General features: G+C 40.4%; 1 protein-coding gene and 1 long non-coding RNA gene across 8 annotated transcripts in view; one reads left to right on the plus strand and one right to left on the minus strand.

The window, feature by feature from the left end:
- MSRB3 (methionine sulfoxide reductase B3) overlaps positions 1–10,287 on the minus strand; it is a 209,941-nt gene extending 199,654 nt beyond the window's left edge. For 3 of the 6 annotated variants that reach the window (XM_035256188.3, XM_054238310.2, XM_054238311.2), the window contains exon 1: positions 9,781–10,287. In XM_035256188.3, the coding sequence (XP_035112079.3) occupies positions 9,781–10,177 (397 nt within the window). In that variant the 5' untranslated portion in view covers positions 10,178–10,287. Of the gene's footprint in view, positions 1–9,137; positions 9,239–9,780 lie in introns of those variants that run through there. The other 3 variants (XM_078336123.1, XM_078336122.1, XM_035256190.3) reach the window with 2 other exon arrangements.
- LOC103795294 (uncharacterized) lies at positions 10,124–24,325 on the plus strand. Of its 2 annotated transcripts, none has more exons than XR_008473792.2 (3): positions 10,124–10,468; positions 13,653–13,810; positions 21,135–24,325. It is a non-coding gene; the product is annotated as an uncharacterized LOC103795294 (long non-coding RNA). The 2 variants fall into 2 exon arrangements; XR_622834.6 differs by lacking the exon at positions 21,135–24,325 and adding an exon at positions 18,104–18,313.
- Positions 24,326–25,619: the final 1,294 nt, after the last annotated feature.

Genomic DNA, 25,619 nt, shown 5'->3' on the forward strand with positions numbered 1-25,619 from the left:
AGAAGTTTTCCTGTCATTCCAAAATTCCAGCTATGGCTCATATTTTTAAACAGAAGTTTCCCCCATACCTCACATTCTAAAGTAAGAGGACAATGAACTATTCGAAGTTGAGACCAGAACTTCCCTAAGAGTATACACAAAGCAAGAAATCAAGTGATGTCCTTAGACTCTATACATCATAGTTTCCACATGTATACTTTCCAAATATATGAGAATGTTTATATATTTATAAGAACTTATTTCAAATTTTTAGGGCAGCTTTTGTTGTTATGTATATTCTCAATCAACAGATACTAAAAACACAATTACTAGCACATGGAAGGGTCCCCATTATTTTTAATTTAAAAAGTTGGAAATTACTCAATACTGTATACTATATGTAAATGTGTCACTGTAGATAAATGTTATGAACAATATACTATTTTTATAAACCTAGTATCATTCATCTGGAAGCTAGACTCTGAGAAAACACTTCCTGTTTTTTTTTTTTCATTTTTGGCTTTCTGTTTTGTTTTGTTTTCTGAGACAGAGTCTCACTCTGTTGCCCAGGCTGGAGTGCAGTGGCACAATCTTGGCTCACTGCAACCTCTGCCTCCCGGGCTCAAGCGATCTCCTCATCTCAGTCTCCTGAGTAGCGGGGACTACAGGCATGCAACAATGCCCAGCTAATTTAGCGAGATAGGTTTCGCTATGCTGCCCAGACTGCTCTTAAACTCCTGGACTCAAGTGATCCACCCACCTCAGCCTCCCAAAGTACTGGGATTACAGGCATGAACCACCAAACCCAGCCAAAAACACCTCCGATACCAACATTCTTTCTCTATTTCACCTATATTCATCTCCACATTTTATAAACCTCTTTAATCTGTGTAAATAAAGCCCTCTAATAAAATTAATTCCCTCAACTTTCCTTTAGGAAACCAATTATCAATGAATTGCCCTGAGGTTTCCAAATCAGCACACAACTGGGTGACTCAATCATACAAAATGCCAGATAACAAGGCTGCTCCAGGCTACCACAGCCAAGTGTCAGAGATTAGGGTATAGTGACCAGAGTGGCCAACTCAAGTAAGTGTACAGAAACCTTGCAGTCAACAGTTGATGAGTCAAGGAAAGCAAGGCATTCTGTAAAAAGGAGGGAAATATGTGATGAATCATTATTTTTTTATTTTGGATTAGGAAATTGTCAATAATTATTTTGTGGATAAGAACCCGACCATGGCAATAAAAAGTGATGATAAAGAACCCCAAAAAAGTATAAAGAGTAATCCCTCTGGTGGAAATCATATCTTCTTCACATTCTGCCCATTCTTGGGGAAGAAGAGGGATGAACGAGGAGGAGTGTGAGGCAGAATGTGTTTTCAAACTGGTGATGATGAAGACATTTAAGAGCTAGTTCTTTATCTGAAGAAAGATGAGAAGCCACTGAGGGAGGGTTAAGCAAGGAAGGAGGAGAAACAATTTGGTAGTTTAAAAAGGTCATTCCAGATACAGTATCCTTTTTCCAGCATTTCCCATGTATTATCTCTCAAGTTAGTAAATGTGATGTCCCCTCAACAAGGAAAGCTCATGAACAGAATGCCATATACTGACTGGACATCTTCTAAAGTCAGATCAAATTCTCTCCTCTGTAATGCTTTTCCTGTACTCTTCCTTTTACTCCAGCGAACAAATGCTTTCTTCTCTCTATTTTTAACTCTCCTTACTCATACATGTTTTATTTCTAGCCCTGATCTCTCCCTCCAAGTTCCAGTTTCACACTTCAGATTCTACTACACATCTCCACAGGAATATCCTGCCAGCACCTCAAAAGTAAGAGATCTAGAACAAAACTTATTTTTACCTCCACCCACAAACCTGCTGAGATCACATTCTCTCCATTACCCAGGCTTAACGTCTTATGTCACCTTTATTCATCCCTTTCTTTCCCAATATTCAATTGCTTATTTCTGTCCAATGTATTTTAGCAACATTTTTCCTCTTGCAGTGCTGCTACTCTCATTAGGTCTTCATTCCTTAAGAGAAACTTTTAAAACACTTCTTTATTGGTCCTATGACATTTCCCAATTCAATTTATTCTCTAAACTATTAGATTATATAACCCATCATTCACCTGTGATTGTGACATTTCAAGGATAAAAACGTCATTCTCATAACTTACTAACCCAATCCAAATTCCCTAACAGCATTAAAAGACTTCCATGTCCTAGGCAACACTTAATTTTCCATCTTTGTACTTTATTGTCCCACTATTCCTCTTTATACATGCTCATTTTCTTCTACACCTGTCCTCCCTGATCTGGTAAATTTTGTGTGCTCAACAAAAGCTGATTTCCTTCCATATGAGTTGCTGTCCTCTCCTTCCCCATGCCATCTCAGTTACAGAAAAGCATCCTATCATTTATATATTCTATCTTCATACAGGAAATTAGAGTGTTCATGGAAAAGCCTATAAAATCTAGGAAACAGACAAGTATTAAGAAAGAAGAGCAGTGTGACTGAACTCCAATCTCAAAAGAAGACAGCAGCAAGCAGGATACCATAAAAGTATCAGTGTATTTGAAAAAGTCAGAATTGAGGGAGAGAGATCCAAGATGGCAGATTACTGGCAACTCAGGATTGTAGCTCCCAGTGAAAGCACAGAGAACGAGAGGATGCCACACTTTGAGATGAATTTTTGTTGCTCACAGACCAGTAGATTCCCAGCAGAGGAGCCCCACGGGTCACCAGCGTGACTCTTGTGGCCAACGCAGTTGTTCTCTGTGCAGAGTAAACGGGACTGAGTCCCCTTCTGGTCGATGTTTGGAGCTCCAGGAAGGCAGAGTTGCCTATTCAGCTGATTGAAAAAGGGACTCAAGAGGGAAGCCAGACTGGAGATTCCCAGGCAGAGAAGCACCACAAATCTTAATGCTGCTGTTTTAGCCAGCGCAGTGGGTTGCTCAGATTCCAGCGCCGGGAATCAACAAGTTGGACGTCCACTCAGAGACCTAATTTGAAAGTCAGTAATTACAAAGACGACAGGTGGATAAATTTACAATGATGGGAAGAAACCAGCGTAAAATGGCTGAGAATACCCAAAATCAGAATGCCTCTCCCTCTACAGGGGAATCACAGTTCCTCATCAACAGGGGAACAAGACCTGATGGAGAACGAGTGTGTCCCATTAACAGAATTAGGCTTCAGAAGGTGGATAATAAGAAACTTCTGTGAGTTAAAAGAACATGTTCTAGCCCAATGTAAAGAAACTAAGAACCTTGAAAAATGGTTGGACGAAATCCTAATGAGAATAGACAATTTAGAGAGAAATATAAGTGAATTAATGGAACTGAAGAATACGATATGAGAGCTTCACGAAGTATGCAGAGGTTTTAAGAGTCGAATTGATCAAGCAGAAGAAAGGATATCAGAGGTCGAAGACCAACTTAATGAAATGAAACAAGAAGACAAGATTAGAGAAGAAAGAGTAAAAAGGAATGAGCAAAGTCTCCAAGAAATATGGGACTATGTGAAAAGACCTAATTTACGTTTGATAGGTGTACCTGAATGTCATGAAGAGAATGAATCCAAAGTGGAAAATATTCTTCGGGATATTATTCAGGAAAAGTTTCCTAACCTAGTAATGCAGGACAATACTCAACTCCAGGTAGTACAGGGAACACCACAAAGATATTCCTCATGTAGAGCAACCCCAAGACACATAATCGTTAGATTCACCAGGGTTGAAATAAAGGAGAAAATTCTAAGGGCAGCTAGCGAGAAGGGTCAGGTTACCCATAAAGGGAAGCCTATCAGACTCACAGCAGATCTCTCAGCAGAAACCCTACAATCTAGAAGAGAGTGGGGGTCAGTATTCAATATCCTCAAAGAAAAGAATTTTCAACCCAGAATCTCATATCCAGCCAAACTAAGCTTCATAAATGAAGGAAAAATAAAATTTTTCACAATCAAGCAAGCACTCAGAGATTTCATCACCACCAGGCCTGCTTTACAAGAGCTTCTGAAAGAAGCATTACACACAGAAAGGAACAACCAGTATCAGTCATCCCAAAAACTTACTAAAAGGTAAAGAGTGTCTCCATAATGAAGAATCTATATCAACTAATGGGCAAAATAGCCAGATAGCATTAAATGACAATATTAAACTCACAAATATCAATATTAATCCTAAATTTAAATGGATTAAATGCCCCAAACAAAGACACAGACAGGCAAATTGAATAAAAAGTCAAAACCCATTGGTACACTGTATCCAGATCCATCTCATAAGCAAGGACACATAAAGACTCAAAATAATGGATTGGAGGAAGACTCACCAATCAAATGGAGAGAAAAAAAAAAAACAGGAGTTGTAACTTTTGTCTTTGACAAAATAGACTTTAATAGTAACAAAGACTAAAAGAAACAAAGAAGGACATTACATAATGGTAAAAGGATCAATGCAACAACAGGAGTCAATGATCATAAATATATATGCACCCAATATAGGAGCACCCAGATACATAAGACAAGTTGTTAATGACTTATAAAGAGACTTGGACTCCAGCACAATAATAGTGGGAGACTTTGACACCACATTGTCAATATTCGACAGATCAACAAGATAGAAAATTAACAGGGACATCTATGATTAGAACTCAGACCTGGAACAAGTAAACTTAGTGAATATTTATAGAATTCTTCACCCCAGGTCCACAGAACATACATTTTTCTCAGTATTACATTACACCTATTTTGAAAGTGACCACATAATTCGAAGTAAATCACTCTTCAGCATTTGCATAGCATTTCACAGACTTAAATGAAATATTGGTTGGCTGTTTGTTATTTTCTTCCCTTATTCCTTCCTGTCTCCGCTGTTAAGCACAATTATCCGCATAAAAGAGGTTTTTAATACCTATTTTTAGATTGCATTCCAGCCTGGGCAATGGAGCAAGACTCCTGTTCTCTCTTCCCCTTTCTCTTTCTCTTTCTTTCTTTCTTTAAAAAATAAAAAGTCAGAATTATTATATCTGGAACAATGGATGATAAGAGCCCATCAGAATTCTTCCTGCTGGGTGCAGTGGCTCATGCCTGTAATGCTAGCACTTTGGGAGGCTGAGGCTGGGAGATCACTTGAGGTGAAAAGTTTAAGACCAGTGTAGCCAAAGTGGTAAAACCCCATTTCTACAAAAAAATACAATTAGCTGGGCATAGTGGCAGGTGCCTGTAGGCCCAGCTACTCAGAAGTCTCTGGTGGGAGAATCACCTGAGTCCAGGGAGTTCGATGCCACAGTGAGCCATGAGTATGCCACTGCACCACAGTCTGGGTGACAGAGTGAAGCCCTGCCTCCAAAAAAAAAAAAAGAAGAAGAAGAAGAAGGAAAAAAAGAAAGAAAGAAACCATTCTAGGTGATTCACTGACATAATATAATTTATAGTTTGGTGAAGAAGATGAATATATATGGACTTAACTATAACACAAGACAATATTGTAAAAGTTGTACTCCAACCACAGTCCAAAATGCCTTAGAAGCACAAGGAAATTACAAATTCTGTGATATGAGGAAGACTTCGCAAACTACCAACTGACAGAGGCCTTAAGTACTTCTTAAGTTCTGAAAGAGAAGAGGTCCAGGCAGTAAGAACAGCCTAAAGGAAAAGTAGAGGCAGAAAATGTTAGCTACATGTGAGAAATAGGAAAACAACTGATGAATTATCGTTCCCTAAGCTATCACTATTTCAAATATCTCTACCAATTATATAGTTTTAATAAACTTATCCTAAAGAGCCAGTTGAGGTAAGCATTTTATTCAGTGAATTCTCGAAAATAAGCAGATGGTTATCTGCAGAGTGAATTAGTTGTTATCAGAGAATATGGTCACAATTCAGCTGGATCTCAAGCACCACAATTCCTGAATGTGGTGCTACACCCCGGTTACTCTCCATAGGCTTTCTCTTCAGCATTCCTGCAGCAGTAGGAACTGCTCTAACATCCTAGAATCGGTGACACACACTTCTACACACACCATAATCAAGAGCAAAGTATACATTTTAAGGACTATGAACTCATAACATAAAATGGAAAAATACAAAATCAAGCCATCTACATGGCTGTACTATGTACACCAGATAACTCTAGAATTAGAAGAGACTTTAGGGAAAATCTAGGTCAACCATGTGACCTAAATTGTGTCCATCAAGTTCTACCTCTCTGGAATTTACAATCAAGCTAAATATTACAGCCTCTCCTTATGTAGGGACACATAAATACTCAGGAGCTGCTGAGTAGCCACATCCAACTATGAAGAAGAAGAAAAAAAAAAGTCAGCAAAGAAAAACAATGAAACAAAGGCCAAGACTAGAGAAAGGGAATGTTCTAGGTTTTCCAGTCCCTGATCTCAGGCCCCAATAAGGTCTGCCTGCATTTGACTTCTAATCGGTTTCCAACAAATTCCTTTCTTCCTTTTTGCTACAATTAGTTCATTTCTGTTACTTGCAACAGAAGCTTAAATGAAGCAATAACCAAAATTTGTCATAAAGTCGATTGTTTGATGCATTACTGATCTTTTCCATACTTTCCTTCTTTGTATTTCCCTTAAAGCCATAAATATGACTTCAGCATACTTTACAAACAAATACATGAACAGGGATTAGGGACTGCACTGAGCATTTTAAAAGGAAAATCTATTATGCCCAGGAAAGAGAAAATACAGAATATTCAAAGTAAATCCTTAAGATACAGCAATAAGAAATGCTAACAAGTGGCAAATTAAATAGCTGATTACCCTCCTATCCAAATCCAATTTAATTCTGCTAAGTCAGATAGGTAGATCCAATTCAGTCTTCTCTGAGGTAAGATCAAAAGTTGACAACCCATTATAGGCTATTTCATCTGGAATGCTCCCAGATAACTAGACTTTCCAACCACAGGAATGTTTGGATGCTCTCTGGTGGTATCCCTAATCCAGACCTAAGCAACAAAACTGAATATCAAACTGTCTTAAGGCCTGGGCTTAACTATCTCTGAAAAGCAGTTAGGCATTTACCCTATGACATAATCAGCACTTTCTGCTATTAGATGAGGAAGACAAAGTAATAGAAACTTAACATGGAATCCATCCAGGTATGTAAACGTCTTTGTGCACGTTCCGGGTATTAAGACAATTCTGAGACAGATCCGGACTCTCCAAAGCTGGACCACACCCACCACATCTGGCTATGGTAGACGAGTTTGACATGTATAGCAAGTCATAGGCTGACAATCAGAATTTTGAACCACATGTAGTAGGTGGCTCTGCAGAGTTATATAAACAAAAACAGTATTATAGGATCTTGGAGTTAGAAGAGACATGGAAATTGTCCAACTTAATAATTTTACCAAGAAAGAAGCAACACATGGGAATCAAATTCATCAACCAAATCCATAACTATGATAAATTATACAGGTGCAGATAAATTAAAGAGATTGTGACCAGATTATGACAGAACCAAAAATGCGGTGGTGAGACCATGGCTCAGCACAGCCTCAATCTCCATGGCCCAAGCAATCCTCCGACTTTGGCTTCCCAAGTAGCTGAAACCACAGGCATGATTCACTATGCCCAGCTAATTTTTTTTTAATTTTTGTAGAGACAGGGTCTCCCTATGTTGCACAGGCTGGTCTTGAACTCCTTAGTTCAAGTGATCCTCTCGCCTTCGCCTCCCAAAGTGCTGGATTTCAGGCATGAGCCAACACATGTGGCCTTAAAATCTATTTTTAATTAATAAATGGCATATGTATTAGAAAAACTGATTAATCTCGCTGTTGAGATAGTCTTTGGATATTCTTTTGACTTGAGTAAAACAGTAAGGATTTCTGACTTAATAGATTAACATCTTAGTTAAAATATTGGAACAAGCACTTTTAAAAACAGAAAGCAATGTGTTAATTCAAAATCTAAATTACATTGTATGCTGCAACCTTGGCAGATGGGCATTTTCGGCACTGTGACAAAATGCTAAATGGCAAAGAGCTACTTATCTTAATACAAAAATTTCCAGATATTCATATAGGGCCCTAACAAAAGTCATCAGAAATTAGACTGATTATATCAACTGGGACCAAAATTAAAAGAATATATGTTTTAATGGTCCAAATATGAACTTGGTGTTCAAAATTATTGGCAAGGGGCCACTACAGTGGATTTTGGTCTTTGAAGGCCATTTCACAAGTATTAGGTAAGTCTATCACTAAGGAAAAAGAAAGCAAACATATATTTCCTGGCAATAAAATCCACTGTTCACTATCCAGCACAGTATTTTTCAGAAATCCATTGATAAAAATGTGAAATTAGAACTTGTTGTATTTCCCAAGAAGTGCTATTGAAGTTAATCCTAAAATATGAATCTATAAAAAGCAGTGTTTTTTTGAAAAACAATACTATGCAGAAACAAACATGAAACTGATATCACTGCTCAAATTACTATTTCAAATTACAAATTTAATCAAGTTAAATATTGAAAAAATCTGCCATTAATCTGAACTGACAATTTTATAAGTTATATGAACCCTGAAGATTTTTAATAGACAAAACCTTCTTTGAAACTTAATTTTGCCACCAGCCCTGCAAATGAAAATATGAAGAGATAAACCAGAGAGTACTGAATATAATCTATGCTTCATAGAGTCAGCTTTCAACTAATTTATGAGTCCTAGTTTGATACAGCTTATTTGACAATTTAATCTATTAATAGCAAAAACAAAAGCAAATTAAAATCTCCTAAGTAGTCTCAGCTCTAAGGAATTATAATTTATGTTCCTCCACTCCAGATAAAAGAAGCAAGAAGCTTTGATGACCACTCATCACAAATGTAAAAGTCCGTGCAATTTCACATTTACCTTTAACTTTACCTTTGTACTTTTAAATAATTGCTTTTTAAAATAATAATCTGATATTAAATTCCCCCTAATATTTTCCACGTGACTCAAGAAGATTATCTTATAACATCTTACTGTAACGACTTCAGAACTGCCACTTTCGATAGCTATTAGCCTGAAACCAAATAAGGCAGGAACAGCACTTTTCATTCACATAGTTAGACTTGAAATAGTCCAGTGTAAAACTTTAAAAATAGACTTCGATGTCTTTTTCTATTTAAAAACAAAGCAAAACCGGTACCTGGCAAACTCAGGGTTCTGTTCGATTTTGGCCTGTGAAATGCCAGCCGGGCCCGCGGGAGCCTGGCCCAGCAGCGTGGCAGCCGTGCAGGGAGGGCAAGCGGCGGGTGCGCCCCCGGGGTGTGCCCCTCCCCGCCGCCCGCCCGCGGCCCTGAGCCCCAGTCCTCACGGAGGCGCAAGGCGAAAAGCGCAGGCCTGGCGGGCCAGTTCCCACGCCCCGGGCCCGTTATCCGAGCGGCAACCCTGGCCGGGCCGACGCACGGAGCAGAGGGTTCGGGATGGTCCCCTCTCCTGGCTCCCGCGGGCTGCCCAGCCAGATCGCTCTCTCAGGGGCCCGCGCCTGGCGAGAGGCTCCCGTGGTTTCAGGCTTGCTCCCGGGACGGGATAAGGTGTCAGTGAGGCGGCCAGACGCCTCCCGTCGGCGGGTGGGGGTGGGGGGGTAGCCAGCCCTGACCTCCTTCCGTTCCGCCCCTCATCGCTGGCGCGGGGCGCAAACCTTCTGCTCCCCTTCTCGGCAGAGGCAGGGGCTGTCCCCGGAGAAGGCCGAAGGGGCGTGGAGGGGATCTGGGCTCGGGTCACACCCTAACGTGGCAGGGTCGGGTTGGGAGGAGTGAGGTGAGGAGGGGAGCAGAGCCCGAACTTACCTGACTGCGCACTTCCCAGAGCCGCGGCCGCGGCCAGGCAGAGGCAGGGGCAGAGGCAAAGCGAGAGGGGGCGCGGGAGGGTCTGCCGCGGGCTCATGGAAATGCCAAGCAGCCGCCGCCGCTGTCCGAACCTCTCTCCCTCCCTCCCCGGCTCCGGGCGACGGACGGGGCGGCGGGAGGCATGACGGGAAATTCCTGGGCACGGGCCGCCGAGTCCAAATATGAGCATAGGAGAAGAGCGAGGGAGGACCGTGGAGCGCGCCGGCCGCGGACGGGGCCCGCTGCCCGGGACTCCGCGGCCGCCAACTCCCTCCTCCTTTGCGCGGTCCTCCAGCTCCTCCTCCTCCTCCTCTAACGCCCCAGGGTTACCGGCCGCCCTCTGCCAGGGGGCAGGCATCCCTTTCCAACTAGAGATCCCAGATCAGAGCCACCTGGCGTGTTCCACCTGAGACCCCTGAAGGAGTGGGAGACGGACAAACCAACACGAAGAGACCGGACAGCCAGCCTGTGGGAAGACGTGTCAGGGGTTGAGAGCGCTGGGGGTGAGGGCATAAAAAGTTGTGGCAAATACTTCTCTAAGTGTGGGAGAGTAAGTCAGGAGCAGCGCTGCCAGTTAGTTACTTGGCCATCCTGTACATACTGAACAAGCACTCGCTGTAATACAGAGAACCAGCCGCCCGCGTTCCAGGTGAGCCGGCCCTCTCCAGCAGAGTGGGGGTGAGTGTGTGTGTGTGTTCGTAGCCAGAATTGCACAGGGGCTCATTCCAGACTTATATTTGAACATCGTAGATGCAGCCCAGGCAGGTTGGCTGAATAATAGTTTTTCACAACAAAATGCTTAAGTTTTCACCGGTCTTTCCACCTCCAATCTCTATTCATCTCCACCCCTACCCCCCTCCACACACTAGTTTTATATTTATTGTAGCTTGTCTAAAATGCAGTGCTGTAATTCATTCAGAAGGTGCCACCTCTGATGAACAAAATGTCTGTCCTAGATGTTTAATTACAGGCCCAAGCCTGTAGTTGCCTGACTTTTCCTTGGCACTGATAACTCCTTGGGTAATCAAGTCCAAATGACCCTTAGCTTTCAAGACAACATAATTATGTCTTAATTACTATAATATATTTTTTCCCTCAAACTAATGGGGCAGGACCTGGAGATGTAGGATGTTAAGTAATTACTTATGAACATTTTAAGATGCTAAATGCTACAGAAATGATTTATTGATCCAAAATACTTACGGGGTAAATGTCAAACAGATTTAGAGTGTGGATTATTTCAACATAAACTAAAGTGACGGTAATTTTTAAATCACACTATTTGTTTAAAATGCTATATCTGAAAATCCGAAACCTTGTTTCAAAACAAATTCAATTCTGGCGAAGTACTAAAACACATAAGCCAAAAAACAGTCCATTCCAAGTGGCTCCCCTCAAAACATCTGGTACTGAAAAACACCACATCCTGTGAATTACATGTGGCAAATGGGCAAATTTCACCATTAATGCACTGGCAGTTATAATGGGACTAAGGGTAGATGACCCAGATAAAGTAATGATGACTAAATTTTAGTGCAATGAATGATTTAAATGACACATAACATATGACTATTCAATTAGGTACCCAGAACCTAGGTAGTTGGAAATACTGAAGAAACTCTTCAGTATTCCCTCCATTTCCTCTTTTTTTATAGCCTTGTGTTACATAAGTGTCTGTTTTTCTACTTCCCCCACAACACCTTACAAAGTTCTTCGCCCATAGTCCAAATGTTTGTTTAAAAACAAAAATAAAATGAGCAAAGCCATTTGTAGACCATATAGGAGCTCCCTAAGTGTAAAGCATGTTTCAAAGGTTTATAATAATGACTATATTTTAAATATTTCAGTGAAGAACCTTACATACAAAAACACAAAATAAAGAATAAAGAATGCAATATCATTACAACCTAATTCATGTTAGTAAAAATAGAGAGTTCATTTTATTAACATAGCTGACATCACTGTCAGCCATGCCAACAGCTATTCTAAAGGCTTGAAAAAATATGTTAAGTGTGGCAAAAAAAAAAACACTAAAGTTACTGTGTGCATGATAAGTGCCAGACACTGTGCTAGATGTTTTATACCTGGTATCTCATTTAATCCTTACAAATATCTCTGAGATTATGTTTATCCCTATTTTACAGCTCAGGATACTGAGGCATAGATAAATAATATGCTACCAGGAAGAGGTGAAGTAGTATCAGAATTAAATCCTAAATTCTAAAGTGTATATATACTTTTACCATACTAATCTGTCTTATTTTCTCTACATTAAAAAAAAAAAGAAAAGGTGACATTCAACAACTGTATTCATTGGGCGCCTGTGGTTTTAAGTAACTGATATGCACTCGGGTTACCTCAAGTAACCAAGGTAAAGAATACATGTGGAAATAAGGCGAGAGGCTTACCTGGCTTGTCAGATCATCCTTTGTGGGCATGGTGGGTGGGGCCTGTGCCTTTGATAGCTAGGGAAACAGGAAAGGTACCACCCTCTTGACCGCATTCCTGTGAGTTTTGTAGTTTAACTACTGATATTTTAATCATATATTTCACAATTCTTTTTAAATGTGTTAATAACAATCATGTTACCATATTCCGTTCAACACATTGATTTTAAGGCCAAAGACCCAGAAGAGGTAGCTGCTTCTGCCTGCTTTCTACACCATCCCTCCCCCAACCCACTGGTGTGCTGGTAAACATTTAACAACCAGATCTGGATGAAAGGGGTAGAGGCCCTGATTTGCAGCATTAACCAGTTCACATGGTATAAATACTCCCACCAACCAGGTGTCTCTGAGGGCAGGGCTGGGAAGGGATGTACACAACCAGTTCTCAGGGCCATAGAGCCAGCTCTGGCATACCACAGCTGCAACTCATGAAATGTCTTCAGAACACAGAATAATTCAAGTTGCACAACCACAGCTCTTTGTCTCTCTGCCTGTCTTTCCACTTCTGCTCCCATAACAAGGTGCCAACTCTTTCCATATATCTCATAACCAAATGCCCCAGGGGGAAGAATCTGATTCTATCACTATTCTTAATATTGAGTCTGTCTCACAAGCCACTGAACAGCCTATAGAATGGCCACCCCCCAGCCAGGTGCAAGTTCTTCAGTTGTAGCTGAGATGGAAAGGTCACATATCAACAGAACATGACCACCTATCCTAAAGAAACAGACTGTTGCTATCTTTTTATAGGGCTGTGCTTGGGGCAGCCTCTTTCAAACAGAATAGGTAAACATCACAGGCATCCAAGCTGTAACCTCCCCGAGGAGCTCTTCTCAGCTCTTTAATAAAATCCCCTCAGACAGTGCACAAAGCCTTGGGACAGCCCCACTTCACATACCCCAAGAAGCATCTTACGTGGATGCCAATGACTGCAAGACGAGTGCCACTATTCTAAACCAATTAATGCTCAATTGAAGAGCAAGAGTAATACCTCTTAATGGGATGTAATTCTTCAAACTACACTCAGTACAAACTCCCCAAATTCTGCTTTCCTATAGTGGGAAGTGGGCGGTTATTACTCTTACCGCTGAGAACACTGTTTTATACTGATAGAAGCATGTCTCCTGTCTCAGTGCGCTACAATGGGAATAGGGTTGAGAACTGTTCTCAACAACTTGGGGGGCACACCATCAATACTGACCAGCTAAGGGAGATGCCTGAATTTTTCTCTCAGATTCTGAAAAATGATCTCCATTGCCATGACACCATCCAGCCCGCAGTCACCAAGTGCATTAACATAATAAGCACTCACTACCGGGAAATCAGGTAGGACTCCTAAGCAGATAGAAGACCAAATTAACTTGACCATTTTCCTTCTTTTCATAGTGAAGTGATTTGGCTGCATCTCCAATTGTGGTATTTTCCATTTGTCAAAGTCAAAGCTATCCCTTTTGTTGATTAATTCTGGAGAAAGTTGAAGTCTTTGTACTCCTGTGATTGACGTGGTGCCTGACTCTGCCAGATTTTGCCTTGGATATGCTGCAGTAAGTAATAAATATTTAACAAGATTTTCCATATTATAAAGAATTAAGTAATCATCTCTAGACCAGCAAAGCTGCTTGGCTTTTGGCAAGGTTTTATAATACAAAGCGAAAGAGGCAAAATCAACTACACACCACATACACACACACACACACACACACACACACACACACCAGGACAATGGGAAGAATTAACATTTTAAATGGTACAGAAGCATTCTGATAGGAGACTTGATTCTGCTCTTTAATTACTCAGTCTCTGTTCCTAAGTGCTTCTTGTATTGCCAGTACCTCACCCTATTTATGTGTATGTCTAATTCTAAAGGTGTGTATTTTTCAAACAAGTTGGCCCTAAATTCAGATCAGCTCTTTTATCCGATGTTCAGCCAAAATGGCTACAATCTGGTCCAGTGGTAGAGGAAACTCTGGCTGTGTTACATTTCCTGGAAAATGGCATGTTACTCTCCAAAATGGTGCCTCAGGATATTTTCATTCACCCTGCAAGCTGCTATTACAGCCCAACCACCACATAAGAATCAGGACCACTCAGGAGTCAGGGACTTGGGCTTTGGTATTAGACAGATCTATCCAAGTGTGGCTTCTACCATGAAAGCTGTGGGCAGTGGACAAGAAACTTCTCTAAAGCTTTGATACTTCTGTCTATAAAATGGAAAAGCAAAGGTACCTACCACACGTAGTGCTTAGCACTGAACCCCGTGCTAGCACATGGTAAGTCCTTAATACATATCAACATAGTCCTAATATTATTAATTTGTATCATTACTTCCCAACTTTCAATCACTACAAAGTCACCCTTTGCCTTTAAAGCCTTATCTGATATGATTTCCTCTGTCTTAAATGACTCATGATTCATAGTTTCTCTTCACAGCTGAGTCCTGTGTTTGTATTCATAATTACCTCTTAAAGAAATCTGTTTAGATTTAGTAATCTCTTCACCACATTTTTCTTCAAAATTACTTTTTATATTTATATCTAGTTATTAACAGTAATTATTTTTATAATTTTTTTAAATCTTTAACTCCCTCAAAGCAATACTATTAGAAGACTACACACACATTTAATTATTCAAACTATTTTGTGAAAAATCACTTTTAGAATTGCCATCAAAATATATGATGCAATTTTTTTAAATATCTTTAACAAGAAAATCATCTTTGCAGTCATTCATTCACTCAAATATTTACCAAATGCTTGCTATGTGCTAGATAGACAATAAACAAGATAAATCAGTAAAATATTTAGTAAGTTAAAGAGTATTAACTACTGATAAGATAAATAAGGCAGAAAACATTGCTAAAAGTGTTGGGGAAGTAATGGTAATGACCTGAAAGAAGAAAGCAAGCCAATATCTGGGAGGTAAGGGAACAGCAAGCGAAAAGTCTGCGCCCAAGTCTGCGAAAAGTCCTGCTCCGTAGGAGGCCCATCCCAGAGGCCAGGTTAGAGAGTAGAGCATAAAAAGGGCAGTGAGCCGGGCATGGTGGCTCAAGCCTGTAATCCCAGCACTTTGGGAGGCCGAGTCGGGTGGATCACAAGGTCAACAGATCGAGACCATCCTGGTCAACATGGTGAAACCCCGTCTCTACTAAAAATGCAAAAAATTAGCTGGGCACGGTGGTGTGTGCCTGTAATCCCAGCTACTCAGGAGGCTGAGGCAGGAGAATTGCCTGAACCCAGGAGGCGAAGGTTGCGGTAAGCCAAGATCGCGCCATTGCACTCCAGCCTGCGTAACAGGAGCGAAACTCCGTCCCATAAATAAATAAATAAATAAATAAATAAATAAATAAATAAATAAAGGGCAGTGAGGAGATAGGGAGAGCATTAGGAGCTGCGACCTGGGAGGCAATCTTGTAGGAGCTTATGGGTCATTATAAAGACTTGGGCTTTCATGGTGAGACGAGGCTATCATAGTGTTTTCAGTGCAGCAGTGACATGATCTGACTCACATTTTAAGAATAACTCTGGCTATTCCGATAAGGCTTGTACATACCTTGTTAGGAGGTCTTGAAATAACCTAGGTGAGACAGGAGGTGATTTGGAGTAGAAAATATGTAGTGGCGGTGGTAGAAAGTGATAAAATTGCAGATATATTTGGAAGGAGAAGCCCACTGGATTTGCTGACAGACAAAATGTAGAATGTGAAAGAAGGAAAACTTAAAAGTTTAAATTAAAAATTTTTAATTGTGGTATATAGGTGCACACTGACTGGAAGCCAGTTTGGAAAGCAATAGGAGTCATCATCATTTCTTGAGTAGAGGAGAACCTAATGAAAGTAGCTTCTAGCCAGGTGTAGTGGCTTATGCCTATAATTCTAGCACCCTGAAAGGCCAAGGCAGAAGGACCCCTTGAGTAGTTTGAGACCAGCCTGGTCAATAGAGGGAGACCCCATCTCTACAAGAAAAAAATTTTTTATTTAAATCAGCCAGGTTGATGGCATGTCCCTGTAGTCCCAGCTACTAGGGAAGCTAAGGTGGAAGGACCACTTGAGCCTGGGATATTAAGGCTACTGTGAGCCATGATCATACCACTGCATCCCAGCCCAGATGACAGACAGACTGTCAGAAAAAAAAAAGAAAGAAGAAAGAGGAGAGAGAGAGAGTGAAAAAGAAAGAGAAGAAAGAAGGAAGGAAGACAGGGAGAAAAGGAGGGAGGGACGGAGGGAGGAGAAAGAGAGAAAAGAAAGAAAATAGTCTCTAAAAAGTGGCCAGTGGGGCAGATCGGAGAAAGAATAGTGTTGGGAAGCTCACCCAGGTAAGTATTGCAGATACCCAGACTTGAGATGATGAGGACCCCTAGACTAAATGGTAACAGTGAGACTCAAGATGAACAAGGAGATAGGGTAGGAATAAAGTTGCCAGATAAAATGCAGAGTGTCCAGATACATTTGAAATTCAGATAAAAATCAAAAACATTTTTTAGTATAAGTATATCCTAAGTATTGCATGGGGCAAACTTACACTAAAACATTATTCATGGTTTACCAGAAGTCCAAGTTTAACTGGGCATTGTGTATTTTCATTCGCTAAATCTGGCAGCCCTAGATAGAAACTGGTAAACTCACTCCCACCCCTGTCCTCATATTTCCATCAGAGACAAATTCTGAAACAAACAAAAAACTTGTGTAATGTGACCAGTGTAAAATGGAGACAAATTCATTGTTAGTCCAGCTGTCTTGAAGATCTTGAAGAGATCAGTAAAGATGTCAGTTTTCTTCCCAGATCTATTTATTTTCCAGCCAGGGCATGAGCCTTATTAACATTATGGCTATATTTATTCTCAATACAGGTTTGATACTACACTGTATAATTAAAAATACTACACTGTATAATGTATATGAATATGTATATGTGGGTGCATGTGCATGTTTAATGTATGGGTTGGTTAGCTAAGGAACTATAAGGTCAGAGTTCCTGCTGGAGAGAATATTGAATAGAAGCATGGATTGGAGGGCCCACAGTCAGTTCACTCATCATCCCCCAACCTACACACATGAACACACACACACACACACACACACACACACACACACAACACGAGGGATATTTTCCCCATGGTTCTCTAAGCCTGTGGCCTTTCTTGATTGACAGTGTATGGCTTGAGTGGGAAGGAAGAAGGGCTCAGACTATAAGGCTCCTTTCAGTGGAGGAGTAGGGATAGTTGAAAGATTCAAAGAAGGGGATCCATTTGGAGTCATAACTTGAACCTACAAGCTGGTCAAGCAGAAGCTTTCAGGAAGGTGACTCTCTCTCTGAAACCATAAGACCCCTGGGTGATGCAAGGGGAAATTCAAAGTAGAGCTGCAAAACTTTAACCCTTTTCTCTCCTACTTTGTAATTCTGTTCTGGAATTGCCTTGCCAGGCCCTGATGTCTAATTTTGTGGAGACTGAAAGGTCAAAGCAGCAAGGAAAAGAGACATGGTTTCCACTCACTTCTCTTGTAGATACAGGGAAAGACTGTGATTCACAATTAATGATTGACAGTGCCCAAGAACAGCCCACAGTGAAGCTAGAGGCCACAAAAGACCTGCAGTCTGAATCCTTGGGGAGTATTACTTCTTTTCTTTTCTGTTTTTTGTTTTGTTTTGTTTTTTGTTTTTGTTTTTTTTAATGGCACAGTCTGGCTCTGTTACCCAGGCTGGAGTGCAATGGCATGATCACAACTTATAGCAACCTCCACTTCCCGGACTCAAGGAATTCTCTTACCTCAGCCTCCCAAGTAGCTGGGACCACAGGTGTGTACCACCATGCCTGGCTAATTTTTTTTTTTTTTTTTGATAGAGACAGAGTTTTGCCAGGTTGCTCAGGCTGGTCTCGAACTTCTGGGCTCAAATCCTCCTGCTTCAGCCTCCCAAAGTGCTGGGATTACACCAAGTATGAGCCACTGTGCCTGGCCTGTTGGGGGTATTTTGGAGAAGACAAGTGGAAGAGAAAGTAAGGTCAACCTTCACAACTGGCTTGTGGCCTAATAAAGGCTGCTCCTGAGCAAAAGTGAGCCATGCTCATTTTTGGATATATGGATAGTAGAGATATAGGGGAACACTTGGAAGGACTTGGATACTGACTAAATTCTCAATAGTAATAAAGAAATTTGCAGAGGAAGTGAGAGTCTTCATCCTTTTGTGACTCCTCAAAGGGTAAAGGATACTTAATACATGCTGTTGACTGACCCTTCATAGTGGTGGGAGGAATGATTAAAGTACAATTTATGTGTTTCAACTCTCACAGAGAAAACAAATACAGCAGATAAACTATCAGCCACTTATCTTTTCATGGTAACATAAAATGAAATAAAACAAGAGTTCCTTCTAGAAAACATTTATACTCTGTTCCCAGTGATAATAGTTACAAGAGCAAGTAAAAATGGTTCATGTTAATAAAAATATGTAACTGTATCGCAACCAGAGCTCTGAAAAATTCAAGACATTTTGTGGAAAAAGACCCAAAAGAGATATTTACTATAGTATCTGAAGTAAAAGCAAAGCATTAAAACAATCAAAACATCTTCCAAGCGAATCAAATGGGAGTCAGCTAATTTCATGTTACTTCATATCAATAAGGAAAAATACATTGGAAACCCCGTATACAAAGTAAACACTGATATTGTCAACATGAATAAAATAGCTCTTAACTGTTTCCAACTTTGCCTCTAAAATTCCTTTGGCCTGAGGGCATAACATATTATTTCCTTTCTTCTACTTTGTGGGAAGTAACACACCCATTTCAATCTTTGTCACTTTTTTCCGAATATCAACATTCATGGGAAGAATTATTTGGAGCTGCTCTGATGATCCTCCCTAGATTGATACCACAATCAGATTCAGAAACTGTATGGCAGTAGGTCTCAAACTTTAAAATCAGAATTACTTGGAAAGTTTCTTAATATTCTTGGGTCTTTCCCAGATACAGCAATTCAGCAAGTCTGGTGAAGGGTTCAGGAATCTGCATACCTAACAAATACCCAATGTAATTCTAAGACGGGCTGTCCATAGATCATTCTTTGAAACACTCTGGTTTAGAGTTACTGGAGTAATTTTCAAGTCTGCTTTCCAATGGGGCATAAGTTTTAATCTCTCTTTTCTATAATGCCCATTAACAGGGGTAAGAAAGATTAATAGATAAATACAGGAATGTATATATGACACAGCTTTCATGACCTTTCCAAAATACATGGCTTATTCAAAATCCAACTAATCAAAAAAATCAAATAGCTAGAATTTTTAGTTTTATCCTATAATAAGTGAGGGTCATTATGAAATGAGGCAATGTAAGTTTGTGAATTGTTTCCTAATTCATCAAAGATTAAATTAAGCTGCTTATAGTGTCAGTGCTATAATTTTCTGAAATTATCTTTTAATTCAGTTATAACTCTTAGGTAACTGTGATATTAAATTTACCAGGATACATTTTTAATAATTATTCCAGGTAAATAGGAATTCACTGTACCAACCTAATACTAGAATATCATATACTTTATTATATCAAAATATAAAGTCAAATTTTTTCTGACATTATGAAAATAATATGCCTTCTCTACACATTTTAATTACACAGAGACTATTTCTTCGACCAATATCTATATAGGATAAGCTTCTGTTTTATAACTAAGTTGTGTTTTAAGTACATTGAGCTGTCCTTGGGGAAAACCAAGAAAAGCAATTTTGATTTTTCCATGTTATTAAAGCATAATAGAACATGAAAATGACAAATTGTTATATAATTAGAGGTTTATTTAGATATAATACAATGTAATTTTTGAAAATGTGCTTTTATTTCAATGTGATGTATTAAAATGTGGCTAATATTAAATGTAGAACAATGTAGAATTCATAATGACGGATAACAGAGTAAGTGGCCAATCTGCACGGCTCATGGCTAGTTCCTTGAGGTTGCAAATGGGATTCAACAACCCACATGGCTGCTTATATAAATAATCACTCTTGCTGTCTGCTTCTCTCGTTTATATTGCTCCCTATTATTTTCTAGGGACGTCGCCATACAACCAAGCCATATTGTTACAAGATGTAATCACATGAATTAATTTTTAAGACTCCTATGGTTAAACAAATATTACACTAGCTTATATGTTTAGAGGAACATTACGGAACATTTTAATAACACAGGACTAATTATAGACAGTCATTTTCAAGATTTAATGTCTTCTGTTGGAATGCACAAACTGGTCCATTGCAGTCAGATTGACAACTCTGTAATGAATGACACTATCCTAGTTCCAGTGGTAATAATTTTTCAACACTGCCATACATGGTATCTGATCTCAATGTTATTCACATTGAGAAAAAAATTACATTTTGATGTTTGCCTTTTTGAAGCAGAAGTACTAAGCATAAAAGAAAGACATTATGAACACAGTAGTTGAGGAAAACAATGAGATGAATCATTTAGCAAAGATGAAAGACAAGGTATACCATTTCAAAGCAAACAAAAAGGATATAGTAGTTTCAAAAGTACAAAAACAGTTAAGAGTGAAAAGCAACAAGTTTCAGAAATAAAGGACTATATCAAAACTTCTGGGCATTCAAAACTGTACTCAAAAGGAATACACCAGAGAATTCACCATTAATATGATGTTTGCTCTGGGTCTTTGGTAAATATCTTTTATCAGATTTAGGAAGTTCCCTTCTACTACCAGTTTGCTAAGAATTATTTTTTGCAAAAGAATGTACGAACATTTAATTTCATCAGATGCTTTTGCTATATCTATTTGAGATGATCATATTACTTATTTCATTTATTTTGTTAATGTGACAAATTATACTGATTTTCTTTTTTCTTTCTTTCTTTTTTTGAGATGGAGTTTTGCTCTGTCACCAGGTTCCATGATCTCAGCTCACTGCAACCTCCACCTCCTGGTTCAAGAGATTCTCTTGCCTCAGCATCCTGAGTAGCTGGGATTACATGCAAGCACCACAACACCTAGCTATTTGTGTGTGTGTGTGTATTTTTAGTAGAGATGGGGTTTCACCATGTTGTCCAGGCTGGTCTCGAACTCCTCACCTCAGGTGATCCGCCTGCCTTGGCTTCCCAAAGTGCTGGGATTACAGGTGTGAGCCACAATGCCAGGAATGTCAGACTGCATTCCTGTAATAAATCCAACTTGGCCATGATGTGTAATTCTCACTCCATGTTGCTGACCATTGGTTTGCTGACCAATTTGGTTTGTTTGGGATTTTTGCTATTTTCTCTATTTAGTGAAATTGGCCTGTGAATTTTCCCTTTTTGTCTGGTATTTGCATTAAGCTTATGCTAGTCAGGAGTGTACCCCCTTTTTCTATTTGCTGGAATAGGGAATATATCATTTTAAAAGGAAGCACTGAAGAGATAATACATTTTCTGAAGTCTTATGTGTGAGCATAGAGTTTTGAAATGTTAAGGGATCACAATGAAGAACAGCAAAGGAATGTTAAAAAGTAAGTCATATTATCAAGTTGTTGCTTTCACAGACCAGTTTAGAAATAGTAACAGTGATGTTACATGATAGTCATTTTACATTATTTCACTGAGTTCTCTTGACAACACAATTATTACTGTTTTAAAAATGAAGAAAATGAAACTATTTAAGTAAGTTGCCTAAGGCCAAACCACCATCAGTATGTGTCAAAGCTGAAATCTAAGCATGGTTCTGATTCCAGAGACAACGCTCCTAACCACATATCCCTCTTTACCCTGCCCCACCCGCCACCTGGTCTCTCAATGGAAGGATTGGCTGTGTTTCAGAAGTCCTTTCCTACACCTGCTAACAATAACGACCTATGGCAGGCAAAACAAACATAGTCCTTTTCCAAAGTGCTGAAATTATTAATATCTCCACTGACCAGGCCTGGGGCTTCCTCCTGGAACAAGGCCCAGTATGGACTCAGAGATAAGGAATGCTTCAGGTCTGAGTTCTGAATGCTGGGCAGGGACCACTGGGGTTTTTCCTGGTGGCAGGACTCACACTGGCTGGGCTAAAGGAGACAACTATGGAGTGGGTCACACTTTATGTTGGCTTTTAACAAAAGCTTCCAGAAACCACTGGTACAAGGACAGTATCGGGTGGCAAGGAGCAGCCATAAGGCCCCCCCCACTAGCATATTTGCACCACCAGGGCCGTGATTACCCCCAGGTCCCAACCTCAGAGCTGCTGCAGGCACAGACTTGTCAGCTGTGAGCTTCAGGTTTCTTCTGAGGAGGCTGATAAATCAAACTGCCAAGTTTAAAATTCCTCTCCCCTCAGGAAAAGAATGAGCTTAATAGTCACAGGTAAAATGGGGCAGTAGCACATTGCTGTGGCTGGTCAGGATGGAGGCATTGGCTCACTCATCTCTGTACTCCAGCCCTCCAGCTTGGGGGCCTTTCTCTCTAAAATTCTGCCAGTTGCACATCCCTCGTGATATGGTTGGCTCTGTGTTCCCACCTAAATCTCATCTTGAATTGTAGTTCCCATAATCCCTACGGTTTGTGGAGGGACCAGGTGGAGATAATTGAATCATGGGGGGGTGATTTTTTTTTTCCCCATCTGTTCTCGTGATAGTGAGTTAGTTCTCACGAGACCTGATGGTTTTATAAGAAGCTTCCCCCTTCTCTGGGTGCTCAGGTTCTCTCCTGTCACCCTGTGGGGAGGTGCTTTTCATCATGATTGTGAGTTTCCTGAGACCTCCCCAGCCATGTGGAACTGTGAGTCAGTTAAACCTCTTTTTCTTATAAATTTCCCAGTAGTAGGTATTCCCTTCATGGCAGTGTGAGAACAGACTAATGCACCTTCCTTTCTCAAATGTCCCAAGTTTCTCCTTAATAAACACTATGGCCAGGTGTGGTGGCTCCTGCCTATAATCCCAGCACTTTGGGAGGCCGAGGTGGGTGGATCATTTGAGGTTAGGAGTTCGAGATCAGCTTGACCTATGTACTGAAACCCCATCTCTACTAAAATACAAAAATTAGCCAGGTATGGTGGCAGGTGCCTATAATCTCAGCTACTCGGGAGGCTGAAGCAGGAGAATCACTTGACTCAGGAGGCAGAGGTTGCAGTGAGCTGACACTGTGCCACTGCGCTCCAGCCTGGGTGACAGAGCAAGACTCCCTCTCAAAAAACAAACCCTCTTACGCCTGCAAACTATAAAGTGAAACAACTAATTGGATGTGAGAACCAAAAGAGAAATGAAAGGTGTGTGCTTAGGGACAGAACAACAATCCTCCTCTTCAGAGTGGGGAGATAAAGCAGGGTTGGGCCAAGCTCCTGTGGGAAAGCAGGGTGCTGAGCGGCAGGGTCAGGAACAGGCACAGGGTAGTGATGGTGCATAGGTGGTGCTTGGCGTGCAGCCTTTCCCAATCCTCCCACTTCCAATCTTCCACAAGCCTTTTTATTTTTAAAACTGGGAGTAGAGACTAGGGTCGGGCCAGGTGAGAGGAGTTGAAAGTTAACTGCTAGAGAATAGCAGAATCAAAGGCACTCAGTCTGCAACCTACTCTGCTGAGATGCAGCCTGAGAGGAGGGGCTCCTGGTTTTGAATTTGCAGCTCCTCCTCAGGTACCATCTGAAGGAGCCTCCATCACCTAGGATCTTGTTAAAACAAAGCGTTCTGCTTTTGTGGCATGGCATCCCAAGGGTGTGAGGATGGAGACAGTAGGAAAGAATACACCACAGATTTGTAGACAGCTTTGAAACCAACTGGTTCAAAGGTGCTTTTTGCCCTTCCTCATGGCTGGTCTGTCTACAATTGTTGGCACTGGCTTTATTTTGAATTTTAAAATGGCAGCTAGAGAGGTTGGTGGAATAGGATAAGCCCCGACTCTTAAGTTCCACTGCTTTCCAACAGAAATTGTTAGACAAGTTACTTTGACCTCAAGGAACCTAAGTTCCTCTTCTGCAAACTGGGGTTATCACCACCCACTTCAGTCACTGCCCTTAAGAGAGATGACAAAAGAGAGATGGTACCTATTAGATAATTATTATGCACAAGGTGCATACATCGATGTACGAAAAGAAGAAAAAATTAAAAAAAATTATTATTGTCTGAGATTCATTGCCAAGGATTGGCTGTAATTTGTATTACCAGAGGAGATCAAATTTTGCATATAGAATAGACAATCATGAGAATCTCAATTAAGGTAAACATTTAAATATGTGTAACATACTCATAGTGAAATTTTGTAAAATACATATGTAATCCAACAGATTTGTCTCCATTGCTAAATTTTTGAGCATTTCCTTCCATTTGCATGTAGAGAATACACTCCATTTATTTTAAACATATAATTTTTCACCTTTTAACAGCTCTAATATAGAAATAATACATTTCAGAATCAATGATACCTTAAAATTGTTGTCAAAATTACAAACAAAGATAAAATTGCTGCCTACCTGCATTAAGGTTCATTTCTGCCAGGGGGATGGATGTTTTCTTCTTCCTGGAGGGAAATTTACTTTTTATTTATTTATTTATTTTCAGAGAAGTATTGAAAGTTTATTAAAAAGCTTTAGAACAGTAAGGAAAGAAAGGAAAGAAAAAAAATGAAGGAAAGTACACTTGGAAGAGGGCCAAACAGGCCACTTCAGATACCAAGTACATAGCTTGACCTCTTGGCTTGGGGTTTTAAATGTTGGCATACTTCCAGGATCTTGCCTGCCTTCTCCCTACTTCTGAGATCTTCTTGGGAAGCTGCTGATCAGTTTCAGGTGTTTGAGATGGCGGCTCACTCTGTTGCCCAGGCTGGAGTGCAGTATTGCTATCTCAGCTCACTGCAACCTCCACCTCCCAGGTTCAAATGTTTCTCCTGCCTCAGCCTCCTGAATAGCTGAAATTACAGGCATACACCATCATGCCCAGCTAATTTTTGTATTCCTTAGTAGAGACGGGGTTTCACCATGTTGGCCAGGCTGGTCTCTTAACTCCTGACCTCAGGTGATCCACCCGCCTTGGCCCCTCAAAGTGCCGAGATTACAGGTGTGAGCCACTGCGCCTGACCTCAGGTGTTTTCTATTAGAAAACTGCCTTTGCCTTTCCCTGGCAGTTATTACCTATCTATTTAGCAATTATTACTTTCAAGAAACTGTTAACCACCTGACCATAAACTAATGGTCACCCAACACTCCTAGTATATGTGGTATCCTGCCCTGCTCATACCTACTAGCTACCTACTGAAACAGTCTTTCCTGATGCCTCAGAAGTTTTCAACACCATTGAACACTAATTCCCTCTGAAAATGCTTCTTTATCTTTCTACCTCACTAGCTCCTCCAACTTAGTCTCATTTGCTTGCTGCTCCTCTTCCTCCTTCCATCTTGAAATGTTGGAATA

This window comes from Callithrix jacchus, chromosome 9, assembly GCF_049354715.1.
Source record: "Callithrix jacchus isolate 240 chromosome 9, calJac240_pri, whole genome shotgun sequence".
NCBI classification, from domain to species: Eukaryota; Metazoa; Chordata; class Mammalia; order Primates; family Cebidae; genus Callithrix; species Callithrix jacchus.